Source organism: Numenius arquata, chromosome Z (genome assembly GCF_964106895.1).
Source record: "Numenius arquata chromosome Z, bNumArq3.hap1.1, whole genome shotgun sequence".
NCBI lineage: Eukaryota > Metazoa > Chordata > Aves > Charadriiformes > Scolopacidae > Numenius > Numenius arquata.
Genome location: NC_133616.1, coordinates 38,786,274 through 38,807,923, shown reverse-complemented (window position 1 = coordinate 38,807,923; position 21,650 = coordinate 38,786,274). Strand labels below are relative to the sequence as shown.

The following is a 21,650-nucleotide window of genomic DNA, read 5'->3' as shown; positions in this document are numbered from 1 at the left end:
TTCACCTCACCTTGTCTTATTTCAAGGAGCTTGAAAATCAAGACTAATCATATTCTATCTACAGGAAAAAAAAAATCAGAATGAAGGCAAAGAATCAGAAAGCCCCTCAAAAAAACCAAACAGTAAATAGTACAATAAGGAAATTCAATCAGCTTTTCAAAAATTATTTTTAGGTGTGTAAGGGCTTTTATTTTTCATCTCCTCCTTGCAATGGCAGTGTTTCAGCTTTAAGCACATTTTTATTGGAGCAGGGTAGAACTTTGACAGTTCATTTTATAGAGCTAACTCTTCGTGGTGCACTTTCAGGGATGAAGAAGAGTCAGTTCAAATAAGACTAGTTTAAGCAAAACTCCAACTGAACACGTCTGTAGACCAGGAGCCTTTATTCTCAATAAGGATTCTGAGCAGAAAGGGGCACAGTAGTCAAACACACCCTCTCTTATGCAGTGTTGAAACTAATTAAAAAAAAAAACAGTTCGTGTTTTCCTTCCTTCCAGACTTTCAATTTAGGAACAAAGGCACAAATTTCTGGCCTTAATGGGCAAAATCCAAAAGCCAGTAACAGATCTACTGAAGAGATGCGATTAGGACATCACCATCAGAAAGAGGGTCTAGAAGAATGGGAAACAAACAGGCTATTTTCCAGTGCCACTATGACCAAATATGAAAAAAACCAAAAAACAAAACAAAACAAAAAAAAAAAAAAAAACAAAAAAAACACCCCTGATTCCTTATCATAATATTTTTATTTTTTAAAGAAATTTTTGAAAATGGATGAAAATGGTACTTAGGGTAACCAATATATTAAGAAAACAAAATGGCTGACATGACGTCTCCTCTCAGCACAATGATTACTAATTAATGATTTCTCATGTACATCTTCTGTCACTTTGAAGTGACTTTTAAGTGACAGAAGACTTAGCCTCTTGTATAGTATCATAATTTGTAGGTTAAATATTCATGTAAGGCACATCTGCCAGAACGAAAAAAAAAACACATTAGGGTAAGGAATCAAGAAGTCACTAAGTCACAAGGCTAAAGTGCCTGAAGTCACAAGGAAACTCTACCAACGGGCCTGCGTATGCTGACTCAGGTAGAGATGATTAGGTTACAGCACACACTATTTACATGTAACTGGTTTTTTCCCCCTTTGAGAAACAGGGATTTTTCTGTTGCACTACCTACACTTTGCATGAATAACTCAGCTATGTTATCAACTTTAAAAAAGCTTAAGGTATAATATGACTTTCTGTTAACTATGGTTAACAAAAAATACTGCTTCGTTGTTTTGGCTTAAGCAGTAAGTAGGTGACTCATAATGTATTTTAAGATGGCAAAGCATCTAATATATTTCAGTTTCAACACTAAGAGATTAATCAAAATTGGTGTTATTCCTGAAATGAGGTTAACATACAGCTTTTCGCTGACGTGCTGATTTTCCTTTACTCAGTACTCAGCTTTCACATAGTATTTCTTATTGTCTATAGGTTCTGTGTTTTGATTAAATTGTCAACAGTGGTACAAAGATTAGCATTTGTACAATGCACTTCATCTCAGTTCCACAGAGAATGCTGTAACAGTTCTGAAGGCTATTGTATCTATCAAGAATAATTGTATCACTTTCCAACCACTTCAGACTTCATAATTTAGGTATATGTTTATAAGTACTTCTCTAAATGTGACACAGCTAGTACAGTAAGCACCACTATGCATTCATAACATCAGAAAGCAGAAAAAAGATACTGATTATAGATCTATGAAAAATGAGGCAGCATATGCGGAGAATTAGCCTGGTTACGGCAAACATTAAACTTTACTCTCAAGAAAATGTTTTTGCTTTTATTTTTAATGCATTCCAAAGCACAAATAAGTGTATGTGAACATTTCTTCCTCCATTTTCACAAGTATATTACAAATATGCATGGCATAGAACATGTCTGGATAGCAAGAGATATTAAGAAAATAGACACTATCTAAATACTATTAGGAATAAGAAGGCACCACTGATTTGAGGTTGTGTCCAGACATCACCCAGTCCATTTTACTCTCATGTCTAGCTTTCAAGCCAGCATTTACTTCTGATTAACCTATTCGGACCACTTCTATTCTGGTTTTCTCACCACAAACAACACGCATTCATAGTAGTATTTCATCATGGAGAGTTCATTCACAGTGTAAGTTGACAGCACAGATTCTTTTTCCACCTGAAAAAAAAAGCAGCAGTTTTCAAAACACCTTCCCAACAAAAACTATACAAGTTTCTCCTAAAAAGAAAGAAATTGCTGTATCAGATTTCAAAGCCCATCTATACACTTTTTTAAAAATGAGGAAAGCAAATAATTTGCAACACTCTTATAAAGATGTAATTCTCCTAGAAGTTATTAGCATATGCCATTATGTTCAACTAAATTTAAGGTAAACCTTTATTCAAAGGAGTTTGTCTGGTTTATACCAATACTACTCATTGCAAACTACAGCATCTTCTTACCTCTACATGAAATCCATATTGCAGTATAACATTTTTTATATCCTCGTAGCTTAGTTCTATAGAAAGTTCATTTCCTAAGTTTTCAAAGTGGTAAAGGAGAGGACCTAGATTACAAAGATACAATGGAAATAGCTATCAAGAAGACAAAAATGTTTTAAAAATCAAAAGCACTGAAAGGGCAAAGAATGCTTATATCTAGACTCATTCAAATACAGACAAAACACATTTCTATCACTCGAATATGATTTTTATAACAAATTTCAGAATCAATGCAAAATGACAGCAAATTAGTTCAGCTCTTTATTCAACAATGAAGTCTCATTTCCTAACAGATTGTGTTTTCTCTATCTTAAAATTTCTTCAGTCTAGCATCACTGCTGTATCTATAGAAGAGAAGGCAGGACGTTCTGTGGTCTGCTCAGGAGCTCTGCTTGCATTCTGCAACTGGCCAGGACTGGTGTAGTGACTGACTAGTGACTGACCAGTTTCTACAATACAAAATGTGTAACTCCTGAGTTTTGCCTGTAACCCCTTAAACAGGGAAGACCTAAATTAAGTCTCTTTTCTTTTGAGACAAGGCATATATAAATCTCATTCCCAAAGCTCCTGCTTAGAAGCAGCAGAGTAAAAATTAGACAACATATTAAGAAAAAAATGCAAGGAAGTATTTACACACAGAACAAATTCTATTTTCTTAGAAAAATAGCAAAAAAGAAAAAAAAAGCATTTGTCAAATAAATTTTTGATGCATGAATGCAAAACGTTCCACTAGGAAGATTTACTTCTGTATTTAAAAATCACACTGTGTTGAGTTGATTATAAATAGCAAACATCTGGACATATTCTGAACACACGTGAGATCATTGCAACACAGAGATCATCTGTGTTTTCAGCACAGACACATTCATCTCCCCAACTCTTTTCAACTACTAGATGCCTGTTACGAGATCAAACTTAAGTCAGGGCTGGCAGGAAGAAAGGTTGGTCACACTTGCCTACATTTATCCATATTCCTCCAGGCTTTAGTATTTTCCATATAGTATCAATGTAATCAATAACGTTATGTGCTGTGTCTATGAAAAAGCAAGTTGCTATACAGTCCCATGTATCTGCACAAAAAGAGCAAAGTATACAAAGATTAGTTTCAATGTTTCTACGCTTGTAAAAGTTCATAATTTAATCCCAGTATTTGTTTATACACTCGGCATTACCTTCAACTAACAACAGTTGAAGGCTATTAATTTTGTTTACAAGTAAATAAAATATTTTTGTTTACGTTAACAACAGTGAAGTTTGCGTTCATGTGACCTACAGATATATATGTATGTGTACATATACACACACACTCTAAAATATTATACATATTTATTATTTATGCATTTTATAGAAGCATTCATACACATTAGATAAAATGAGGTACATATATACTGTAAAATGTTAATATTGTAACATATTTTATATATATGAAGGCCCAAGTGTGCTATTACTCACCTGTCCTACAGACTTTTTAACCACAACAGTTAAAAATACAACTGCAAAAATACCCAATGGGTTTGGACCTTTCTGGTTAGAACAATACAAGTCTGTAGACTAAAGTGTACTTTCAAAAATCACATGGCTTTAAAATATTTTACTCAGTATCTGAACATTTCTCCAGCCGTTTTTTACTAGTTAATTTAACAAGCAGGATCTTTCAAAGTCTACCTTTTAAAGCATGAGTCTCCCTGTTTTTCTCTAAACATGTATCCTTGATATTGCATAAGTTTTAAGTTCTGTAAATAAAAAAATTAAAAGTCTCAATTTATGCCAGTATCAGATGTTCTAAGGTAAGACAGAACCTTCAGAAAATTAAGCTATAAGGAAGGATCCTGCAACAAAATATCTGGAAGTCTACCTGCACAATAACAGGTAGATTAATAGCTATGTAATCCTGGTGAAAAATGTCTATGGGTCTAGTAGGGACAGAAAGGTGGAAATAGAAAATAGATGTTTGATTGATATTGTTACACAATACTGTGTAAGGAAAAAATAGTGACTTCTAAACAGGCTTCTATTAGACTACGTATAAAAGAACTGGGTGAGTGCTACCCTTGATCAAATCCTAAATATGTAATTGGTAGAGTAGGCACTACGTAAAATAGTCTGCTGCAGGTTAATTCAACATTAGGTTAGTCAGGAAAAATTACTTCATAGCTACACTGAGGACAGCACAACTAACCTGGTATCACAAGAAAAAATAAGGTTATTTGTACTGACAGAAGATTCAATCTTTGATAATTATCATCCCCATAATGTGCCTCTGAAATATTTACTGTTGACAGTCAATAAGTATATACTGTTTCCATTTATAATTTAGTACTACTGAAACAGTTTGCTTTGCTTTTGCAACAGGAAATGAATCAACATAAAACCCCTCATATTTTTATCTTTTACACTAGAGAAGTGACTAGTTACATTGCCCCTTTTGTAACATCATTTTTCTATATCAAGTAAACTTTTCCATACTACTACTATGCTGTCTTACTCTGAAAGAGACCACTGCAACAAAGACCTGTTAGGCAAGGTAGTGTCCATACTTTTTGAGAACCAGTAAGAAAAGCAAAGCTGATTTGGAATAAGAAAATCTTGCCACAGATAGTACTTCTTGCTTAATGCTTGTAGATACAATTCCCTTCTATTTGTAACCATTAACTGTCCCATAATAAATATTCTGAAGATACTGTTATATGGATGGCCTTGAAGTTTGCATTTACTCACTGCACTCAGAATAAATTTCTTGAAAATCCCCAGCTGTCATAGAGAAGTTTGAACCAGAAGGAAGACTATGAGGATCAACATCAGGGAAATAAATTGGACGTATCTGATCAGCAGATCTTCTGTTATTGCTAAACTGATGAATCCAGGGATAAAGCTTACATGAGTTTATTTCAGAGCATCTGCAAAATACAGAAATCAGCACAACTCAGTTTCAATTAATTGCTTATCTATTATCTAGAAATGTAGGAGTCAAAGACTTTCACCAACATCCATTGTTTCATTGATAAAATTCTTGCAAAAGCTACATGTTTTCTTAAGGACTTTTACCTTGTTCATAACACTTCAGACTGCCCACAAATTTATGAACTGATCAAAAAAACAATTTTATTCTGACCAAAGTTATCACCTCAAAATAACTGTCTTTTTTAATTTTAAAATTGTCTTTTCCCACTTTTTACCATTTTCCCTGACTTACTTCTCCACTGAAAGAAAATACATATGATTCTTTTGTAAGATTAATGAAATTTATGATTTAGTATATTCAGAAAAGCTAAGCCTTTCTGGATCATTTTTTCCTATTTAATAAAAAAAAAAATTGTTCCATTTCATTACTTCCATGAATTTTATTGAAAAAATTAGTTCTCATTCTAGACTTTTGTCTCATCTGAATCATAACCATAGGCGTTTTGAAGCACAGCAGAACAAAAGCATTTTTCAGATGATAAGTGAAAGGATGCTTTTAGATTTCAAAAAATAAATTCAATTTTGCAAAGCAGAGTAGGTTTGCATTAGATGTCATTTTAAGTTAGTAACATCGGGAGTGTTGCAGTTATGCTAAGTAAACACGTCTTTGTAAAATAAAATTTGTGGGTTGATGTGACCAAGTCAATTCTTATTTTAAAAAGTGATAAAATATAGCATTGAAGTATGAAAAACAGCTTTCCCCACAGTCCTGTAAAATCAGTTTGTAATTTAAAAACGAAGCCATTTTCTTCCAGAGACAGAGGACACATCTGTCCCATAAAACACGTATCATCAAACAATTAATAAACTGCAAGCGATGTACCAGGTTATAGAAAGTGCACTCTTTTGGCTGGTGAATAGAAAACACCTGTTGTAAAGTCTCTGAAATAACATTTTTCACCTTCTTCATGTCATATTTATATTTCATTTTATCAGTAAAAAACCAATACAAAACCAACCCATATTTGAGCAGCAGTACACTGCAGTCATCAACTGTGTCCATATATAATGAATAAATAAATATCAATCAGATATATGTAGCAGTCAAAGCGAAAAAAAACAGGGAAAAAGACCTAATAACATGGCATAATTTTCTTCAAGAAAAGCATTTCTATTTTGGTTAAAGAAGAAAAAAAACCCAAACAAACAAAACCAACCAACAACAAAAAACCCAGCACACAAAAAAAAAAAACAACAACAACAAAACACCGAAAAGTCCCCACACCGGCCAACAGAAGTTGTGTGTTAACCATTCTAGCATTCTCCATATGTTCCAAATCAATTTGTATTATTATCAGAACATTTTTATTTAAGAATGAAAATTTCTCCAAGAGCCAGGTGAAGAAAATAAGAGATCTGAGTAGATTAGAATAAAGTTTTTTTCTGAGTTGTAAGGGAACACACACCTCCCTGTATTTTTTTTCCCAGCACAAAGTATATTCATGTAGACTTTTGAACAGTTCTCAAAGGAATTTCCAATTTAATATAAAAGACTAATCCCTCTCCATATTCAGGATTGAAAACCTTCATTTCCAGCTTCAGTAATTTATACTTCAAAACTAAGTAGTGCAGTCCTTTGTAATTCATCATTCCAACAAAGGATGTATGATATAAGTTATGTTATAAAAATCTAACATCTTTAACTGTGCTGCACTTCACTATTTTGCGGAGGGGCAGAGCATTTACTGTTCAACATTTAGTCAAAAAGACAGTTCTGGAAAAGATGGATGTCAAATCTTACTTCTGTCAACTGATTTAAAGATAAAATGCCTACCAGTTTTCATCCCAAGGCATTAGTGAGCACTGGAACAGGTCCCCAGGGAAGTTGTGGATGCCCCATCCCTGGAAGTGTTCAAGACTAGGCTGGATGGGGCTTTGAGCAACCTGCTCTAGTGGAGGTGTCCCTGCCCATGGCAGGGGGGTTGGAACCAGATGATCTTTAAGGTCCCTTCCAACTCTAACCATTCTATGATTCTATGATTCATGGACATGCACCAAATACAATTAAGCAGCCTTCTCAAAGTGGTAAGATTTATCTAAAATTACATTCTTGCCAGAAAGGATAGATTAGCCAATTATTAGCATGAATTCTACTGGTATTAATTAAAGCTTTTCTAAACTAACCCCTCTCTGACTTGGGTGCAAAGTGATTTTATATTACTTCAAATGAACCTTCCCAAATACTCATAAAGTGGGACTACTGCTACTGAAAGCTGTTGGACCGAGTCTACTGACCCTGTGCTCAGAATCTCCAGCTGCCGAAAACAGCAAGTCAGCCACCAGCTGCTCCTGTCTCCTCCAGATAGATACAACCCTAGTGTGTGTTTCCTTCCTGTCTGATGTCAAAGTGAAGTAACTTGGCTTTGAAGTACTTTGAAGTAACAAAGTGAAGTCTGTGGCTCTAGACTGCCTGAAAATTTTGGTATGCTTTCCAGAAGCAGGAAAACAGATTATGCCTTTCAATTTTTGGTCTTCCAAAATATGTAAAAAATGAAGTGTGTGCGTATATCACTAATGATGACCTCTTCCATGTGTCATGATATCCAGAACTCATCTAAACATTAGAAAAATACACCAGCAGTAAGAACCTTACCCACACAAGAAAAAGCACAATATCCCATACAAGGACTGCAGCAGCCTTGGAGTCATTGTAGCTTAACTACTCCAGGTCACTTTATTTTCAAATTAGAGCTTCCTCACTGGAATAATGCTCTCTCATTAATTTCAAACACTTTTGGTGACCACAGTTACACCTTGACACACTCTCTACATACCACGCTATGCAACTTTATCTACAGTAACAAAACGTCACAATTTAAGAGAATTAGATTTTTTTTTACTTTAGATACGTCTTCATATACAGAAGACTTAAGTCACTGTACCACATCTAGGAGCCCACTGTAGTAGTTGGCTTGACACTCAAGACAGTACTTTGCCTTCCTAAAAATAAAGCAGGGTCAGAGAAAGAAGGTATATCCAAACTGTAAGCATGTTAGCAAAATCCTCATGCTTTCATCAACTGAAAACAAAAATTAAACTAAAACTGCAGTTAAAAACTAATCTGCAAGATCCTTCCTTGAACATTCCTGTTTCTTCTAGTTCCAAAAAGGCAGACATGTCCACTTCAGAAGGCTAACAGGGAACAGCCACTTAAGACTAAAATGAAAGATCCCAAAAGTGCCTAAAACTTTCTTAATAGACATTCCAAGCCCACAACTAGATCTGGCAGAAAGGAATGCTTGGACTTAGCTGAACTGACTGAAATTCAGAGTCAGGTAAGCGGTATTCCCTTTCATGCTAACAAGGAAATTTGTAACTGATAACTTGCCCAGCAAAGATGAGGATTACAGAAACTGAGCAACACATTTTTACTGTCTAAAATCTAATACTGTTAGCAAGTCTAATGCATATGCACCTCTTTGCTAAGTATCTTACATAAATAGGAAACACCACATGAGCATTAGATGCTAAGAGTGATTACTGTCATAGGCTAAGCATGGATCTTCAGGAGAATTCCACACACAGGCCAAAGACTCCTTATTTAAGGAAGACAAAAAACCATGTCATCAGATGTAGCCAGGGGTAAAGTTAACTTTCAGATTTGAACTACTATGAGAGCTGATCAATGCTCTCAAAGATGGAAATGAAAACTTTTATGCTGTTTTGAATAACTTCAAAAGTTTCAAAGAGCCTAAGAGCCAGCAGGGCTGTAGACCTAAGCACAAGAAGAATGTGACCTCCTTTCAGTAGCTGCAAGGCATTAGATCAGCTCAACTGTAATATGCAATTTCACCACCAGATGCGTCATTTAAGAATGTAATAAAAGAACAAATCAACCTTTAGCAAATATTTATTTTCATCACATTGAACACTACTGTTTTAAGCAGACATGCAGCAGCATAATAAAGTGTTTTCCCCTTGTTTTTGAACAGTAATCCATAACATACTTAACATTATCACAGTGCTCTATAAACAATCAGTCTACAAACAAAGCTCCAAAATGTCGTAATATACAATACAAGCCAATAGTTTAGGTGTTTTCAGCGAAGGTTTAAATGCACTGGCAAATTCTCTCTGAACTTGGTACCAACGCCCCCCAAAAACAAAACACCTCCTTCGACCTTCTTCATAGCTGCCCATCCAACACCAGCCTTCCCACTCCCTTTCTTAAAAGAACAGTTGTATTTGCTGCCTTCTTTCCTCTGTAATAAGTAATTTCCAATTCAAGCGACAAGAGTAACAAATATAAAAATGTCACTCGAAGTTAAACCTATACTGAAATTTACTACACTTAAGTTTAGTACCTCAGCATAATTGTGGAAATATGAACTATATCATTTTAGCCACTTGCTTAAGAAGTGGTTCAGTGTGCTTCGGTGGTTGTTCTTCATGTCAAAACAGTACCTAAAATTTTAGTATGGAATGTAACACTTTTAACATGTTTCCTCTGTTACTAATTACCACCACTAAGTATCACACACATATTAACTAGTCTATATTTGAGACCAGTGAGATAGGTGTGCATTTTACAGAAACAGATGTGAAATAAATCACAAAAACATATTCAAAATTATGCAGAAAATCTGTGGTACAGTCTAGAGATTTTAAGTCTTATAACTTAAAAGCCATGCTTCCTGCTATAACCTTAATGACTCTGGAACAATGCTTCCCTCCCCCGCTTATCCCACTGATTTTATTTTTTTTTTCATTAAAAGATACTAAAAAGTGGTTCTGCGTGTCCTGTGCTAGGACTTACAAAGATACTCTTGTGAGTTTTATTTAGTCAAGTTTTTCTCATTTATAATTTTGCCTCCCTAGGTATCAATCAGCAAGTAAAACATAAGCTATGTACCTGTTGAGTACAAAGTTAGAAGAAAAGAGCATAAAGAGGCTCCATTCATTTCCTTGGCAAGCATAACCGAGCTTAGCTATTTCCCACGCCAATCTACCTAGCCCAGCACCAGGTACCAGGATATTAACTTTGGAGAAATCCCTGCAATAGAACAAAAATAATAGTTAAGACTTTTATCTGATACCTCTTAACAAAACTTAAGAGGTCCAGTCAAACATTTTCCCCCATATACTTAAGATATTATAATGTATTTCCTGTAGACTTTACTTTATAAATGCAAACTGAGCCAGTTTGATCAGATTGGTTAATTGTACAAAATAATTCACAGAAATAACTCAAAAGAACATATACAACCCTCATTCAGAATACAAAGCATAATTACAAAACTTTTTTTTCCTGAAAACTTTTACAGTTATCAAGCTAAAAATCTCTTAAGTGAATTGAAGAAAGAACATTATCATATAACACCATTTATTTTTCTAGGAGGCATACTGACACCTAGTAAATATTCTAGAAATCTTCTTGGTTACATTGCATGAAAAATAAACAAGTATTTTGACATCAGAAAAACAAAACAAACAAAACTTCCAGAAGCTGATGAGCAATTCAGGCTGTAAAAACTTTAAAGTAGTTACCTTCTCAGTAACTGTGGGTTTTACATGTGCTGTTCACTGATTTCACTCAAACACATTAAGTAGCAAAATATTTTTCTAAATCAAAGTATATTGCAGGTCTCTAAATCTTCACTTCCCTTAACTAGGCATCAAGTTGAAGACAACCAGAAGACATCCAGCAGTGCGTATTTACTGTGACACCTAGAAAACCTCTCCCAACTTTCCAAGTTCAGCAACTAATAGAAGAATTAAGAATCTCAACATTTTCTTTCAGGCAGAAAAGGCAATATATACATATTCTAACCATTAGACTTCCATCAGAATGCAATCGAGCCTTCATTCATAAACCAAAAATCACTCCCACGCCAAAATGAAAAGATGCTTAATCTAAAAAGAAATATGTTTTCAGTCATGAACAAGACTTCATAATGTCATATACCAAAAAAACCAAGTTTGAACACTCACATTACCCTACCTTTTGCATGTCACATTCACAGACAAAATAATCTGTATATCAATTTATATCCACCTAAATGAAAGAAGCCACAATCAGCACTTCCAAACATAGGATAAAAGCAAAATGCAAAGCCTTTCACTACTTAAAAATTCAGGATACAAAAAAAGGTTCAAAAGAGTTAGCATGCTGCATAACCATGAAGATGAGTGAAGGAGTTACGTAAATTCTGAAAAGTAGTACATTTCTGAAGACTATTACCCAAAATCAAGAGAAAGCATTATTCTTTTCTAAAGGCCACACAAACTAACAAAACAGTTTTAATAGTCCCTTTTGGTTTGTGGCTTAATCATCTAATTAGTGAAGCCTCTCAAATGGAAAATCAAAGTAGTTCTAATTTCTGATTTTCATTTCCATTCTATTATACTTTCAGATTCTTTGTTTTCTCATTACAAAGAAGCAAGAAATCAAGACTTTGCTATTACTTAAGAGCACTCCTGTGAAGCCACTTTCCTTTGGTAGATACGTACTTGCAGCAGTAGCAAACACATTTAAAAAAAAAATAATCCCAAACTGTGATAACTTATAGTAACCCAAGGCTATCCACAGTGAAACCAGCTTTGAACTAGCCAGCAGCAGCAGGATTTCTATGACACAGATCTAGCACTGTTTAGGAACATAAATGGGTATCCATCAGGTACCCGCTAAAAACCTGTGGGGCAACAAGGAAGAAATATTGGCTTATTAACCTGACAGGTGTGGGGAGAGGAGGCTGGCTAAAAAGCAGGGAAGAGGGCTACATGGTACCAGAAGGGGAAGCATATACAGCACTTCACTTCTCCTGTTCTTTGCACGCCAACAAAACCAATACATGCCAATCTTGCAAATAAAAGCAACAATACAACATGTGCGTGCACGGAGAGAAACATATTCAAATAGTTTCAAAAATTAAACTCCTTTTGCACATAACTCCAATGAATAGAACCAACAATGTTAACTAGAAACTGACTGTACAATTCCACTGAAGCCATTAAAAAGTAAAATGTGACTTACAACGACAGCTTTAAAATTTTTATTTCTCCATATTTTTCAATGCAAAATACATCTAGACAAAGCTGTCTTCATTAGCCGGTGCCAAAACCACACTATTTCTCTAGCACTTTCATTTCATCACATCAGGAGCCTTCAGCACTCTGCGCTATAAAAGTGAACTCTAAAGGAATGTAAAGCTGCACTCTGAGGTTCCATCTACAGGCTGTTTTCCCACATTAGCCCTCACAGCCTGTCATCCCCTGAGAAAATGGACTTTGCACCCACTATACACAACAGCTAGAATAACTTCACTATGGTCAGTTCAGTCCCTGTCCATCCCTTCAAACTGAAAACAACTGCTCCTGTCCAAAACTGTAAAACTGGAAGCAGATTTATCAGCCAGCCTACACTGCCAGGAAAGCCACCTCTCAGACAAGGACGAGGTGGCACTACCAGTTAAGCCTGATAATACACGAAGAGAAAAGACCTTCTGAACAACTCTGCTTCTTGCCTCAAAGAGGTTAAGTATACCTAAGCAGGAGAGCCTCCGGTCATGAGAAAAAAGAGCAAGCTGACAACAATAAGTAACAATATGTGAACACAGAAAAGGTTCTAAGGTCTAAATGCTACAACAGGTCTATAATGATCATCAATATTAAACCTTTAAATAGGTATGTAATATGCATTTTATAAATTAAAAAAAAATGTTTCATATGACAAACTCAAATTTGATCTATACAGTGAAGTTCTGAGATTTCTGTAGAGCCAAAAAAAACCCAACTGGTATTTCAGAGCCATCACAACAGGGACAAAAGCATTGTCACATTAGTTGTGTTTGACAACCACAAACAGAATTCCTCGTAAAGAAGCCCAAAGCTATCAACTTCAGATTCCCCAGGTCTGTTACTGCATGTTCCTTCCTAATACCAACTAGAGTGCTTGAGATAGATTATTAATGTAAAAGTCAAGACTTTCCAACTTCAGTCATGTATCTCTTAAGATTTGATGTAAGTTACCTCTCCCATAACCAAAACAGCTTAGCACACAGAGAAAAAGGTCCCCTGAAGATTAGAATGATTACTTTTGAAACTATGACTTTTCCTACAGATCTGCACATCAGAGGTACATCAGGTAACCTGTAGTATTTAATTCATTATTATCTTATGCAGTGCACTATTAGCACTAAAAACACTACAGAAAGTTCGCCTTCAGATAAAACATTTTTAGTGGTGCATACACCTTCAAATAGGTTAGCTCAAGGCAAAAGTGAAACCAACCATGTCCATTCCATCTTCTGCCAGCACTAAGTCTTTACTAATGAAAACCAAAAGACACCTAGTGGAAGGTATTTTAAAATTGGTAAAAGTGCATTATTATCAATTACTGAGAAAGCGGGAAACCCACAGTAGCACACGGCTATATCAAAACCAAGTTCTGACCTGTTACGTTTATGAGTACAAAGTTCACTACATTTCCCAGTTTAAACTGAAAGCTACTTTATGATGACTGGGCTGAATAAATGGCAGAACCATTAAACATGGAATTCTTACAGCAGTAGTACCCTCCTGAGATTCTACCAGCATACTTCTACTTAAAAGGTACCTAAAAACCCCTGCACTGATTACTATTTTGGGGTTGTTAACAAGCCAACGCTGTTACAAAGCTACCCTCACACAGGCAGCAAAGCTTTTTTAAGACTTGCCTTGTAATACCTGTCTGAAACCAAGGCTAGAATTAAGTATTTGCAGGGTAAATTCTTAGTGCAATAAACTGCAATAGAGGTTAAGAGTCTTCTTCCCTCCTTCCACCATGAAGGGCGATACTCATACTTCCTGCTGTCACAAGGGTCCTCCCTTTCATCTGCAGCAAATGCACTCCATCTGCTAACCTGCAAACTTTACCTCACTGAGCACAACTGAATTAACTTCACAATCTCCTGAGGTCTCCTACTTGAAAAGTTAAGAGATATCCCATTATGTCAAGCTGCAGAAAAAAAAATAATAATTAATTCTGGTTTACCTGGTGTTCCTTTGTGAAGTCTATGATTATGCTCTTTTCCAACACCTTGTATTAGAAACAAAAGCTTTCTTGATTAAAAAATAAATTCCACTGCATTCACAGGAATTTATGTATTTTTAAATCCAAGCTTTTCATTACTCCATAAAAACTTTGTTAGATCTGTGCAAAGCATATGCTCACATAAAGTTAAGTCTTAAAACACTATTACCATCTTTCTTTTGGAAAGTTCTTTATAATTTCACTAATGATTGGCTGGTAGCAGGAATCTCTCTCAGGCTTTCCCTCTTCACTCCAGTCTCTCACAAATTGTTTCAAAGTGGATTTTAATTTATCCATGTCAAATGTTGAAGCTGGTGTAATGTTCCCTCTTCCCTGAATAAAGTGAGAGGAAAAAAAAAAAGGTTAGTGGAAAATGTACCAAGTACCTTTAAAAAAGGAAAAAAGAAGAAAAAGTAAATTATAAACAGACAAAAGCCATGCTGTAAGGGCTCTTGGGAGTTATAGCTGACAAAGCACTCGCCTTTCACTCCTGCAACCAGGGCTCAAATCCAACCTGGAATCCTAAACAAATTCAGTTTGCTGGCCTCAATTTGGCACCCAAGCAACCAGGTTCCACATCAAAAAAACAATACATAGTATAGTATAGCAGAGCACATTTGGTAGTCCTTATTCAGGAAAGGACACAGGCTTAGCTAGTGCAGCAGCTGAACTGCTTACCCTGAGAACAGGATCCCCTTTAGGTACTGATGAGGCAACACTGAGAAGCTCACATTAGAGCTGCCCATTACCGTACCTTGCCTGCAGATACCAAAAAGGGACTTCCGTTACCATCTCTGCCAGTCTTTTAAGTCTGACTGCAATTTTGTTTGATAGATGACACACTGAAAAAGTAGGTAAGTCATGAAAAAGTGTTCACGGATAAGAACATGAAAAATACTTGGCCTTTCTAAAATTGTAACTGACTTAGAATGCTATAACATATAATATCCTAGAGTAAGACAGACACCATCATTTATGCTCTACATAGTTAACTGAAAAAATAACTTTAAAATGCAACCAGGATAACCAGGATCGAACTGGAGTGAAAAACTGCTTTTTTTAGAATGATTACCCTGAATTAGCAGATTCACCAATTAGTTTTCATAAGTGTAACTACAAGGACTAACAACAGTTTTATTAAACATGAGCTCTACAAGATGTGAAAGACAAGAGTAAGAAAATGTAAGCAAACAGGAAACAAGTAAGGAGAAAATGAAGGCGAAAGGAAAGAAAGTTGGAGCACTAAGAGGGTGAAAAACAAATGTAGAAAATCCCAAAGCATACAGAATTTAAAGTATGAAAAAGTCCATTTTAACATACGTCTTCTCCATATTCTTTATTTTCAAACATATGAACGCAGTCATTCACAATGGTCTGTAGGATCTCTTGGTTATGATCAATGCACTTCCGAATCTTGTCAAGGTGGGGAAGGAATTGAGGAAGAAGACTCTGTTGGTTAGCTGGGAGAGATTTAAACTGTCTCTCTGTTCTGTTCACCCGTTCATGCATATTCGTTCTAAAAAGCAAAAGGTTTAAGGTCTTTAGATATTTAGAAGCAATACACACACTAAATATAAATAATTCACTCTAAGCTACTCCAATTACAATTACTCGTTTATTTACAAACAGAAAGTGATCAGACTTTGTAATTCCTTACTAGAGAACAAGTTTTCAAGAATTTTAGGCAAAATGTTTGGTTTAAACTCTAGTTCTACATTACCACTCCTTTTAACATGTTGCAGTTTAAGAGGACCACTGTCTTCTTCTTGCAGTTTCATCAGCTGCTTGTTTCCAGCACAGGTGATCACTACCTTAGTACATGGATCTACAAAATTTAATGAACAACCAGAGAGGTGGAGTGGGAATAGCGATCCTCAAAATCAACTGCTTCAGAAAGAACTGCAAATCACAGCTGGACCGCACTGGAGTTCTGGTACCCACGCTAAGATACTGAGCTACCATCTTTTAACAGCATATTCCACTCAAGTACGAGTACTGTGAATTTGGTCATGTAATTTATCCAAGCTAAAAATAACTCTTCCAATTCCCCAAAATAAATTCCATAAAAAAGGTGAATCTATTGCCAAGAGGACTGGTTGTTTTTTCTTTCCTCTTCCTTCTCCTCACCCAGAACAGTTTTGCCCTCCACCTTGTTCTAGCACTCATTAAGCCTGCCACAAAGCTCGTCCAACTTGCTAACACTGAAGAGGCCTGTACACATTTTGCTATATTTGATTTCTGTCAGTTTAGCAAGTCAAGTTGGCTGAGCACAGTCATAAGAAGTCTACAGAAAGCGGTAAGAAAGCCAAGACAAGGGATACTGCCCTTCCAGAAGCAGATAATCATGTTATCAGGCAAAGTCATACTGCAGTTTCTCAAACTCTTGTGTCAGCGTACAGCAGCACCGAGTTGAAAACTAGCTATCAGAGAGTAAGGTGCAATTGCTGCAATTTTAGTTGCAACCTCAGTCTGGAAATGTGACCGGTTACTATCTCCAACATTACTTATGTGCTACACAAAGAACGAAGATCATCTTCAGTGCCATCACACAGCACAACCAGGTGATCAGGCCTAGTCAGCATGGCTTTATGAAAGGCGGGTCCTGCTTGACTAACCTGATGTCCTTCTATAACAAGGCAACCCACTTAGTGGATGGCTGTGGATTTTGTCTACCTGGACTTTAGTAAAACCTTTGACATCATTTCCCACAGCATTCTCCTGGAGAAACTGGCTGCACATGGCTTGGATGTGTGTATGCCTCACTGGGTAAAAAAACTGGCTGAATGGCCAGGCACAAAGGGTTGTCGTGAATGGAGTTAAATCTGCAAGTGGTGTTCCCCAGAGCTCATTACTGGAGCCAGTTCTGTTTAATACCTTTATCAAGACATGGAGAAGGGAATTGAGTGCACCCTCAGTAAGTTTGCAGATGACACCAAGTTGGGGGGAGTGTTGATCTGCTGGAGGGTAGGAAGGCTCTGCAGAGGGATCTGGATAGGCTGGATCGACGGGCCAAGGCCAATGGCATGAGGTTCAGTAAGGCCAAATGCTGGCTCCTGTACTTGGGTCACAACAACCCCATGCACGCTAGAGGCTTGGGGAAGAGTGGCTGGAGAGCAGCCTGGCAGAAGAGAACCTTGGGGTGTTGGTAAACAGCTGGCAATGTGCCTAGATGGCCAAGAAGCCCAATAGCATGCTGGCTTGTATCATAAATGGAGTAGCCAGCAGGACTTGAGAAGTGATCGTCTCCCTGTACCCAGCACTGGGTACACCTCGAATACTGTTCATTTTCAGACCCCTCACTCCAACAAAGATGTTGAGGTGCTGGAGCGTGTCCAGAGAAGGGCAACGAAACTGGTGAGGGGTCTGGAGAACAAGTCCTGTGAGGAGCAGCTCAGAGAACTGGGGTTGTTTAGCCTGGACAAAAGGAGGCTGAGGGGAGTCCTTATTGCTGTCTACAACTACCTGGAAGGAGGCTGTAGCCAGGTGGGGGTCAGTCTCTTCTCCCAAGTAACAGGTGATAGGACAAGAGGAAATGGCCTCAAGTTGTGCCAAGGGAGGTTTAGATTGGATATTAGGAAAAATTTCTTCACTGAATGGACTGTCAAGCATTGGAACAGGCTGCCCAGGGAAGTGGTTGAGTCACCATCCCTGAAGATACTGAAAGGACATGCAGATGTGCTGAGGGACATGGCTTAGCAGTAGCTTGGTAGTGCTAGGTTAATGGTTGGACTTGGATGATCTTAAAGGTCTCTTGCAACCAGAACAATTCTATGATTCTGTGTCTCCAGAATACAAGAACTTTAATCTGGACTCATCTGAAAGTGTTATTGTCTTACTCATACAAATGTTTCCAATTAAATGACTTTTAACTGATATATGATATATAACCAATATATAGATGAGTTCACCTAAATTCAGAGTTATTTCTTTGAGTCAGAGGTAATTTAATTCAATTTCTGTAGCAGAAATTTGAGTCATATCCTTTTGTTATGTGTTTATCAAAACTGAAATATTCAAAAGCAACCCAGAGTCACAGCTGAGCATGAGGTTGATAAACACGTTCCCAGCTTCTAAGGCCCCAGTATACAATTACATCAGTGATATAAGTAAATTACAGTTGACTGTTGTGCTAATAGTAATAACTAATATAAAGTTCTTGGTAGAGACATCAAAATGTCATCTAGACCAACCTCCTGCTCTACTACTAGTCCTGAAAAACAACAAAATGCCACGACATAAATACAGCAAGCAGAAGAAATACTCTAAATATCATCCACTCCTTCCAAGAACATCGCTGTCATGTAAAAATTATGCTTGTATTACACCGACGAAAAGGGTCCAGCACATAACGATTCTCATGGTGGGGTTTTGTCAACTGAAGTACACAAATGTGCTTCCTGAACCTAGAGTAGCAGACAAAATACTGTAGAGGACTGGATTTTTTCAGCCAGTCCGTCTCCCGCCCCCCCCCCGCAATCTGAGTAACTTTAGTTTCCTCTTCCATTCAGGGGATTCAGATACAAAGCCGGGTGTGTCCCCCTCTCACTTTATGTCACTCCTATGGGGCCATCAAGCAGGTTTCTGACTTAACAAATGTCTAAAAAAGGCATCCATTAGCCCTATCAACAAGTCTCATCTCTTGTGCAAATTAACACGTCTTTCCAAGATTTGCCCTAATAATCGAAACACCGTTTGCATTTCTTTACCAGCAGGAACTACTACTGTTTTGAGTACTTTACAGCATCTTAAAGCGTTTTATCTTATAAAAAAAGATCTTTTGCACCCATTTCAGGTGCGCCGTACTTTTTTTTTTTTCTTTTATCCTTCCTAGCTGGCAAAAAACATCGAAGGGACGTTGAGGGTATCCAGAAGGGAAACGGGAGCCGAGGTCCTTTCCTGACTCTCGCCCCTACACCCCGCTACAGGCGCAGCGCTCCCCACGGCGCACAGGCCGAGGGAGGCGGCCAACACGACAGGCAAAGAAGAGGCAAGAGCTCCGGGAACCAGGCGGCCGGAGCCCCGCGGGCCGCCCGCTGTGACAGCGAGCTCCTGACTCCTGCAGTGTGACAGAAGGCCACGGTGGAGGGAAGGGGACCCTCGCATGGCCCCGCACACCAGGCGGCCGGTCTGGGTTACCCATAGTATCGGAAGGCGTTGATGATCCTCCGGAAATGCTCCCGCTCCAGCCGCTCCTCCTCCTCCACCCCGGCTGCCGTAGCCGCCGCCGCCGCCAGCGCCCTCGGCTCTTGCGGCTGCCGCCGCCGCCGCTCGTCGCCCGGCGAGGCCGCCCGTTCCACCTCGGGCTCGCCGCCCCCGCCGCCCGCGCCCTCTCCCGCCCACGGCAACTGCTCCCGCTCCTCTTGGTGGTCCCGCCGCAGCCCCCTGCGCATCGCCTTGGCCGGCGGGTCCCTCTCGCCCGCGGGACACGGCGGTGGCGGCGGATGCGCTTTACGGGACACGGCGCACGTGGCCGACATCCCCGCAACGGCCGCCGCCAACGGCCGCGCACCGCCGCGCGCGCACGCTCCCTCCCTCACTTCCGGCGCGGGGCGGAGGGACGGCGGGCTGCGGCGGGCGGCAGGCGCAGGCGCGTGCCCGCCGGCGGTGAGCGGGGCCGAGGCGGTGACGTGACCCTGGGCGGGGTGTGCGGTGGCAGCGGGAAGCCGAGTGTCGCGTAATGGCGGCTGGGGCAGGGAGGGGCTGGGAACCCATAGACGTGAGGCTCAGAGGAGCCCGCCCACGGCGCTCCCGGACCGTTTTTAGATCCGTGCCGCCGCAAAGCACTCCCTCTCCAGGGGTTAACACTCACAGGAAGGGAGGAAAGCCCTAGTCCCAGCCGGTATGAGGTGGCACATGGGGGCAAGGACGCTCAAAGGCCTTTGGGGTGTGCCTGGAGAGGGTGCTTGGCTGCCTAGCTCCTTTGGAGGCCTCACGCGAAAACTGAAGTACAAGTTCAGCAACTACTGAACCGCAGCTCTCTGTGCTTGGCAGGCCACAGGCCTTCTCTGCCTGGCTGGCGGCTCCGGACTGTGATGAGGTACACTGTGCAGCAGCTGGCCGTCAGCAGTGAGGGAGATGAGCTGACGAGGGGCCACAAAGGGAGCTCTGCACGTACCTCTCCACCAGACTATGGCTGGATTATGCTTGCCCTAAAAAAGGAGGGGGACAGATACGGGTGGAGGAGAAAAGTGAGGAGGCAAATTAAGCAGTGTCTAGCTGTGCGTGAGTCACTAGATGGAAGATTTCCCCCTACAGAAACCCTGAGGTTGAGGACAATTGAGCATGTCCTCCTCCAGCTGACAGGACTTGTTCGACTAGCTGCTGACACCCTCCTGTGCGTCCTGCAGCAAGTCACCAGTCACCTTTGCAACTTGCTTTGAGAACAGGCAGCTCAGGGCAGAGGGCCGCCTTTGCAAGGGCTAACCCCCGCCTCAGTTTGAGAGCCTGAAGAGCAGTGTTCTAGTCACTCCACATGCAGAAAGTTGTAGTCTTTTAGTACACCAAGTAGCGTCAAAGGGGAACAGGACGTGGGTTTTGGCACACTACCCTTTTTCTCTGGAAACAACAAACACTCTCACTTTACTCTTAATGTTTCCAGTTTTCTTTACTCTGACACTGCTCTGGCTCTCCTGCAACTACATTGACTGGGCAGCCTTGACTACAAAGGTATGTTCAGTGCAGTATTGGAGAGAAAGCACAGACATCATTCTTGGATGGTCAAAAGAGTCATTGTTGCCAAGAGCTCATGAAATGGTTTCATACAGTAGGAAACACCATGTATGTGACAAAACCTATCAGACAAAATCTGAGTTGATATACAGCATAAACAGTTCGAAATTCAGCTTTTAGACTGAACTGTGAAGGTTAGAGAGCTAGTAATAGCTCTGCAACATAAAAAGTTTGTTCCTACTACATCAGTGTTTATGACTACTACATTGTCATATTCTGTTGTTTTGACATCATGAAGAAATTGCTTCCTTGACGTCAAACTAATCCTGTGCTTGCATTTCTCTGCTTCTTATGTAAGCCAATAGCCTTCTATAGAGCAACAACACTTTTATTGCCACTGTGTTTCTAAACACCCACAAGACACTTAGCAAACCTTTCCTTCAGCTGTGGCAGCCTGAAGTTGCAGCCAGCGGAATGTGACAC

General features: G+C 39.0%; 1 protein-coding gene across 1 annotated transcript; it reads right to left on the bottom strand.

Annotated features, from left to right (window-relative positions):
• Positions 1 to 1,847: 1,847 nt before the first annotated feature.
• CARNMT1 (carnosine N-methyltransferase 1) lies at positions 1,848 to 19,975 on the bottom strand. Its single transcript, XM_074166537.1, has 8 exons — positions 19,635 to 19,975; positions 15,819 to 16,014; positions 14,668 to 14,831; positions 10,341 to 10,481; positions 5,246 to 5,424; positions 3,484 to 3,597; positions 2,489 to 2,592; positions 1,848 to 2,204 (listed from the first exon to the last, which is right to left on the bottom strand). Exons 1-8 carry the CDS (start codon positions 19,973 to 19,975, stop codon positions 2,103 to 2,105), a joined length of 1,341 nt encoding a protein of 446 aa, XP_074022638.1. The 3' UTR covers positions 1,848 to 2,102.
• Positions 19,976 to 21,650: the final 1,675 nt, after the last annotated feature.

Excerpts from the sequence above, each read along its gene's own strand:
- CARNMT1 (XM_074166537.1), bottom strand. The coding sequence starts at position 19,975 with ATGTCGGCCACGTGCGCCGTGTCCCGTAAAGCGCATCCGCCGCCACCG. Across the intron at positions 16,015-19,634 it reads AACGCCTTCCGATACTATGG|AACGAATATGCATGAACGGG; the intron begins GTAACCCAGACC and ends TTTGCTTTTTAG. Across the intron at positions 3,598-5,245 it reads AGAAATTTATTCTGAGTGCA|ATACATGGGACTGTATAGCA; the intron begins GTGAGTAAATGC and ends CTTTTTGTGCAG.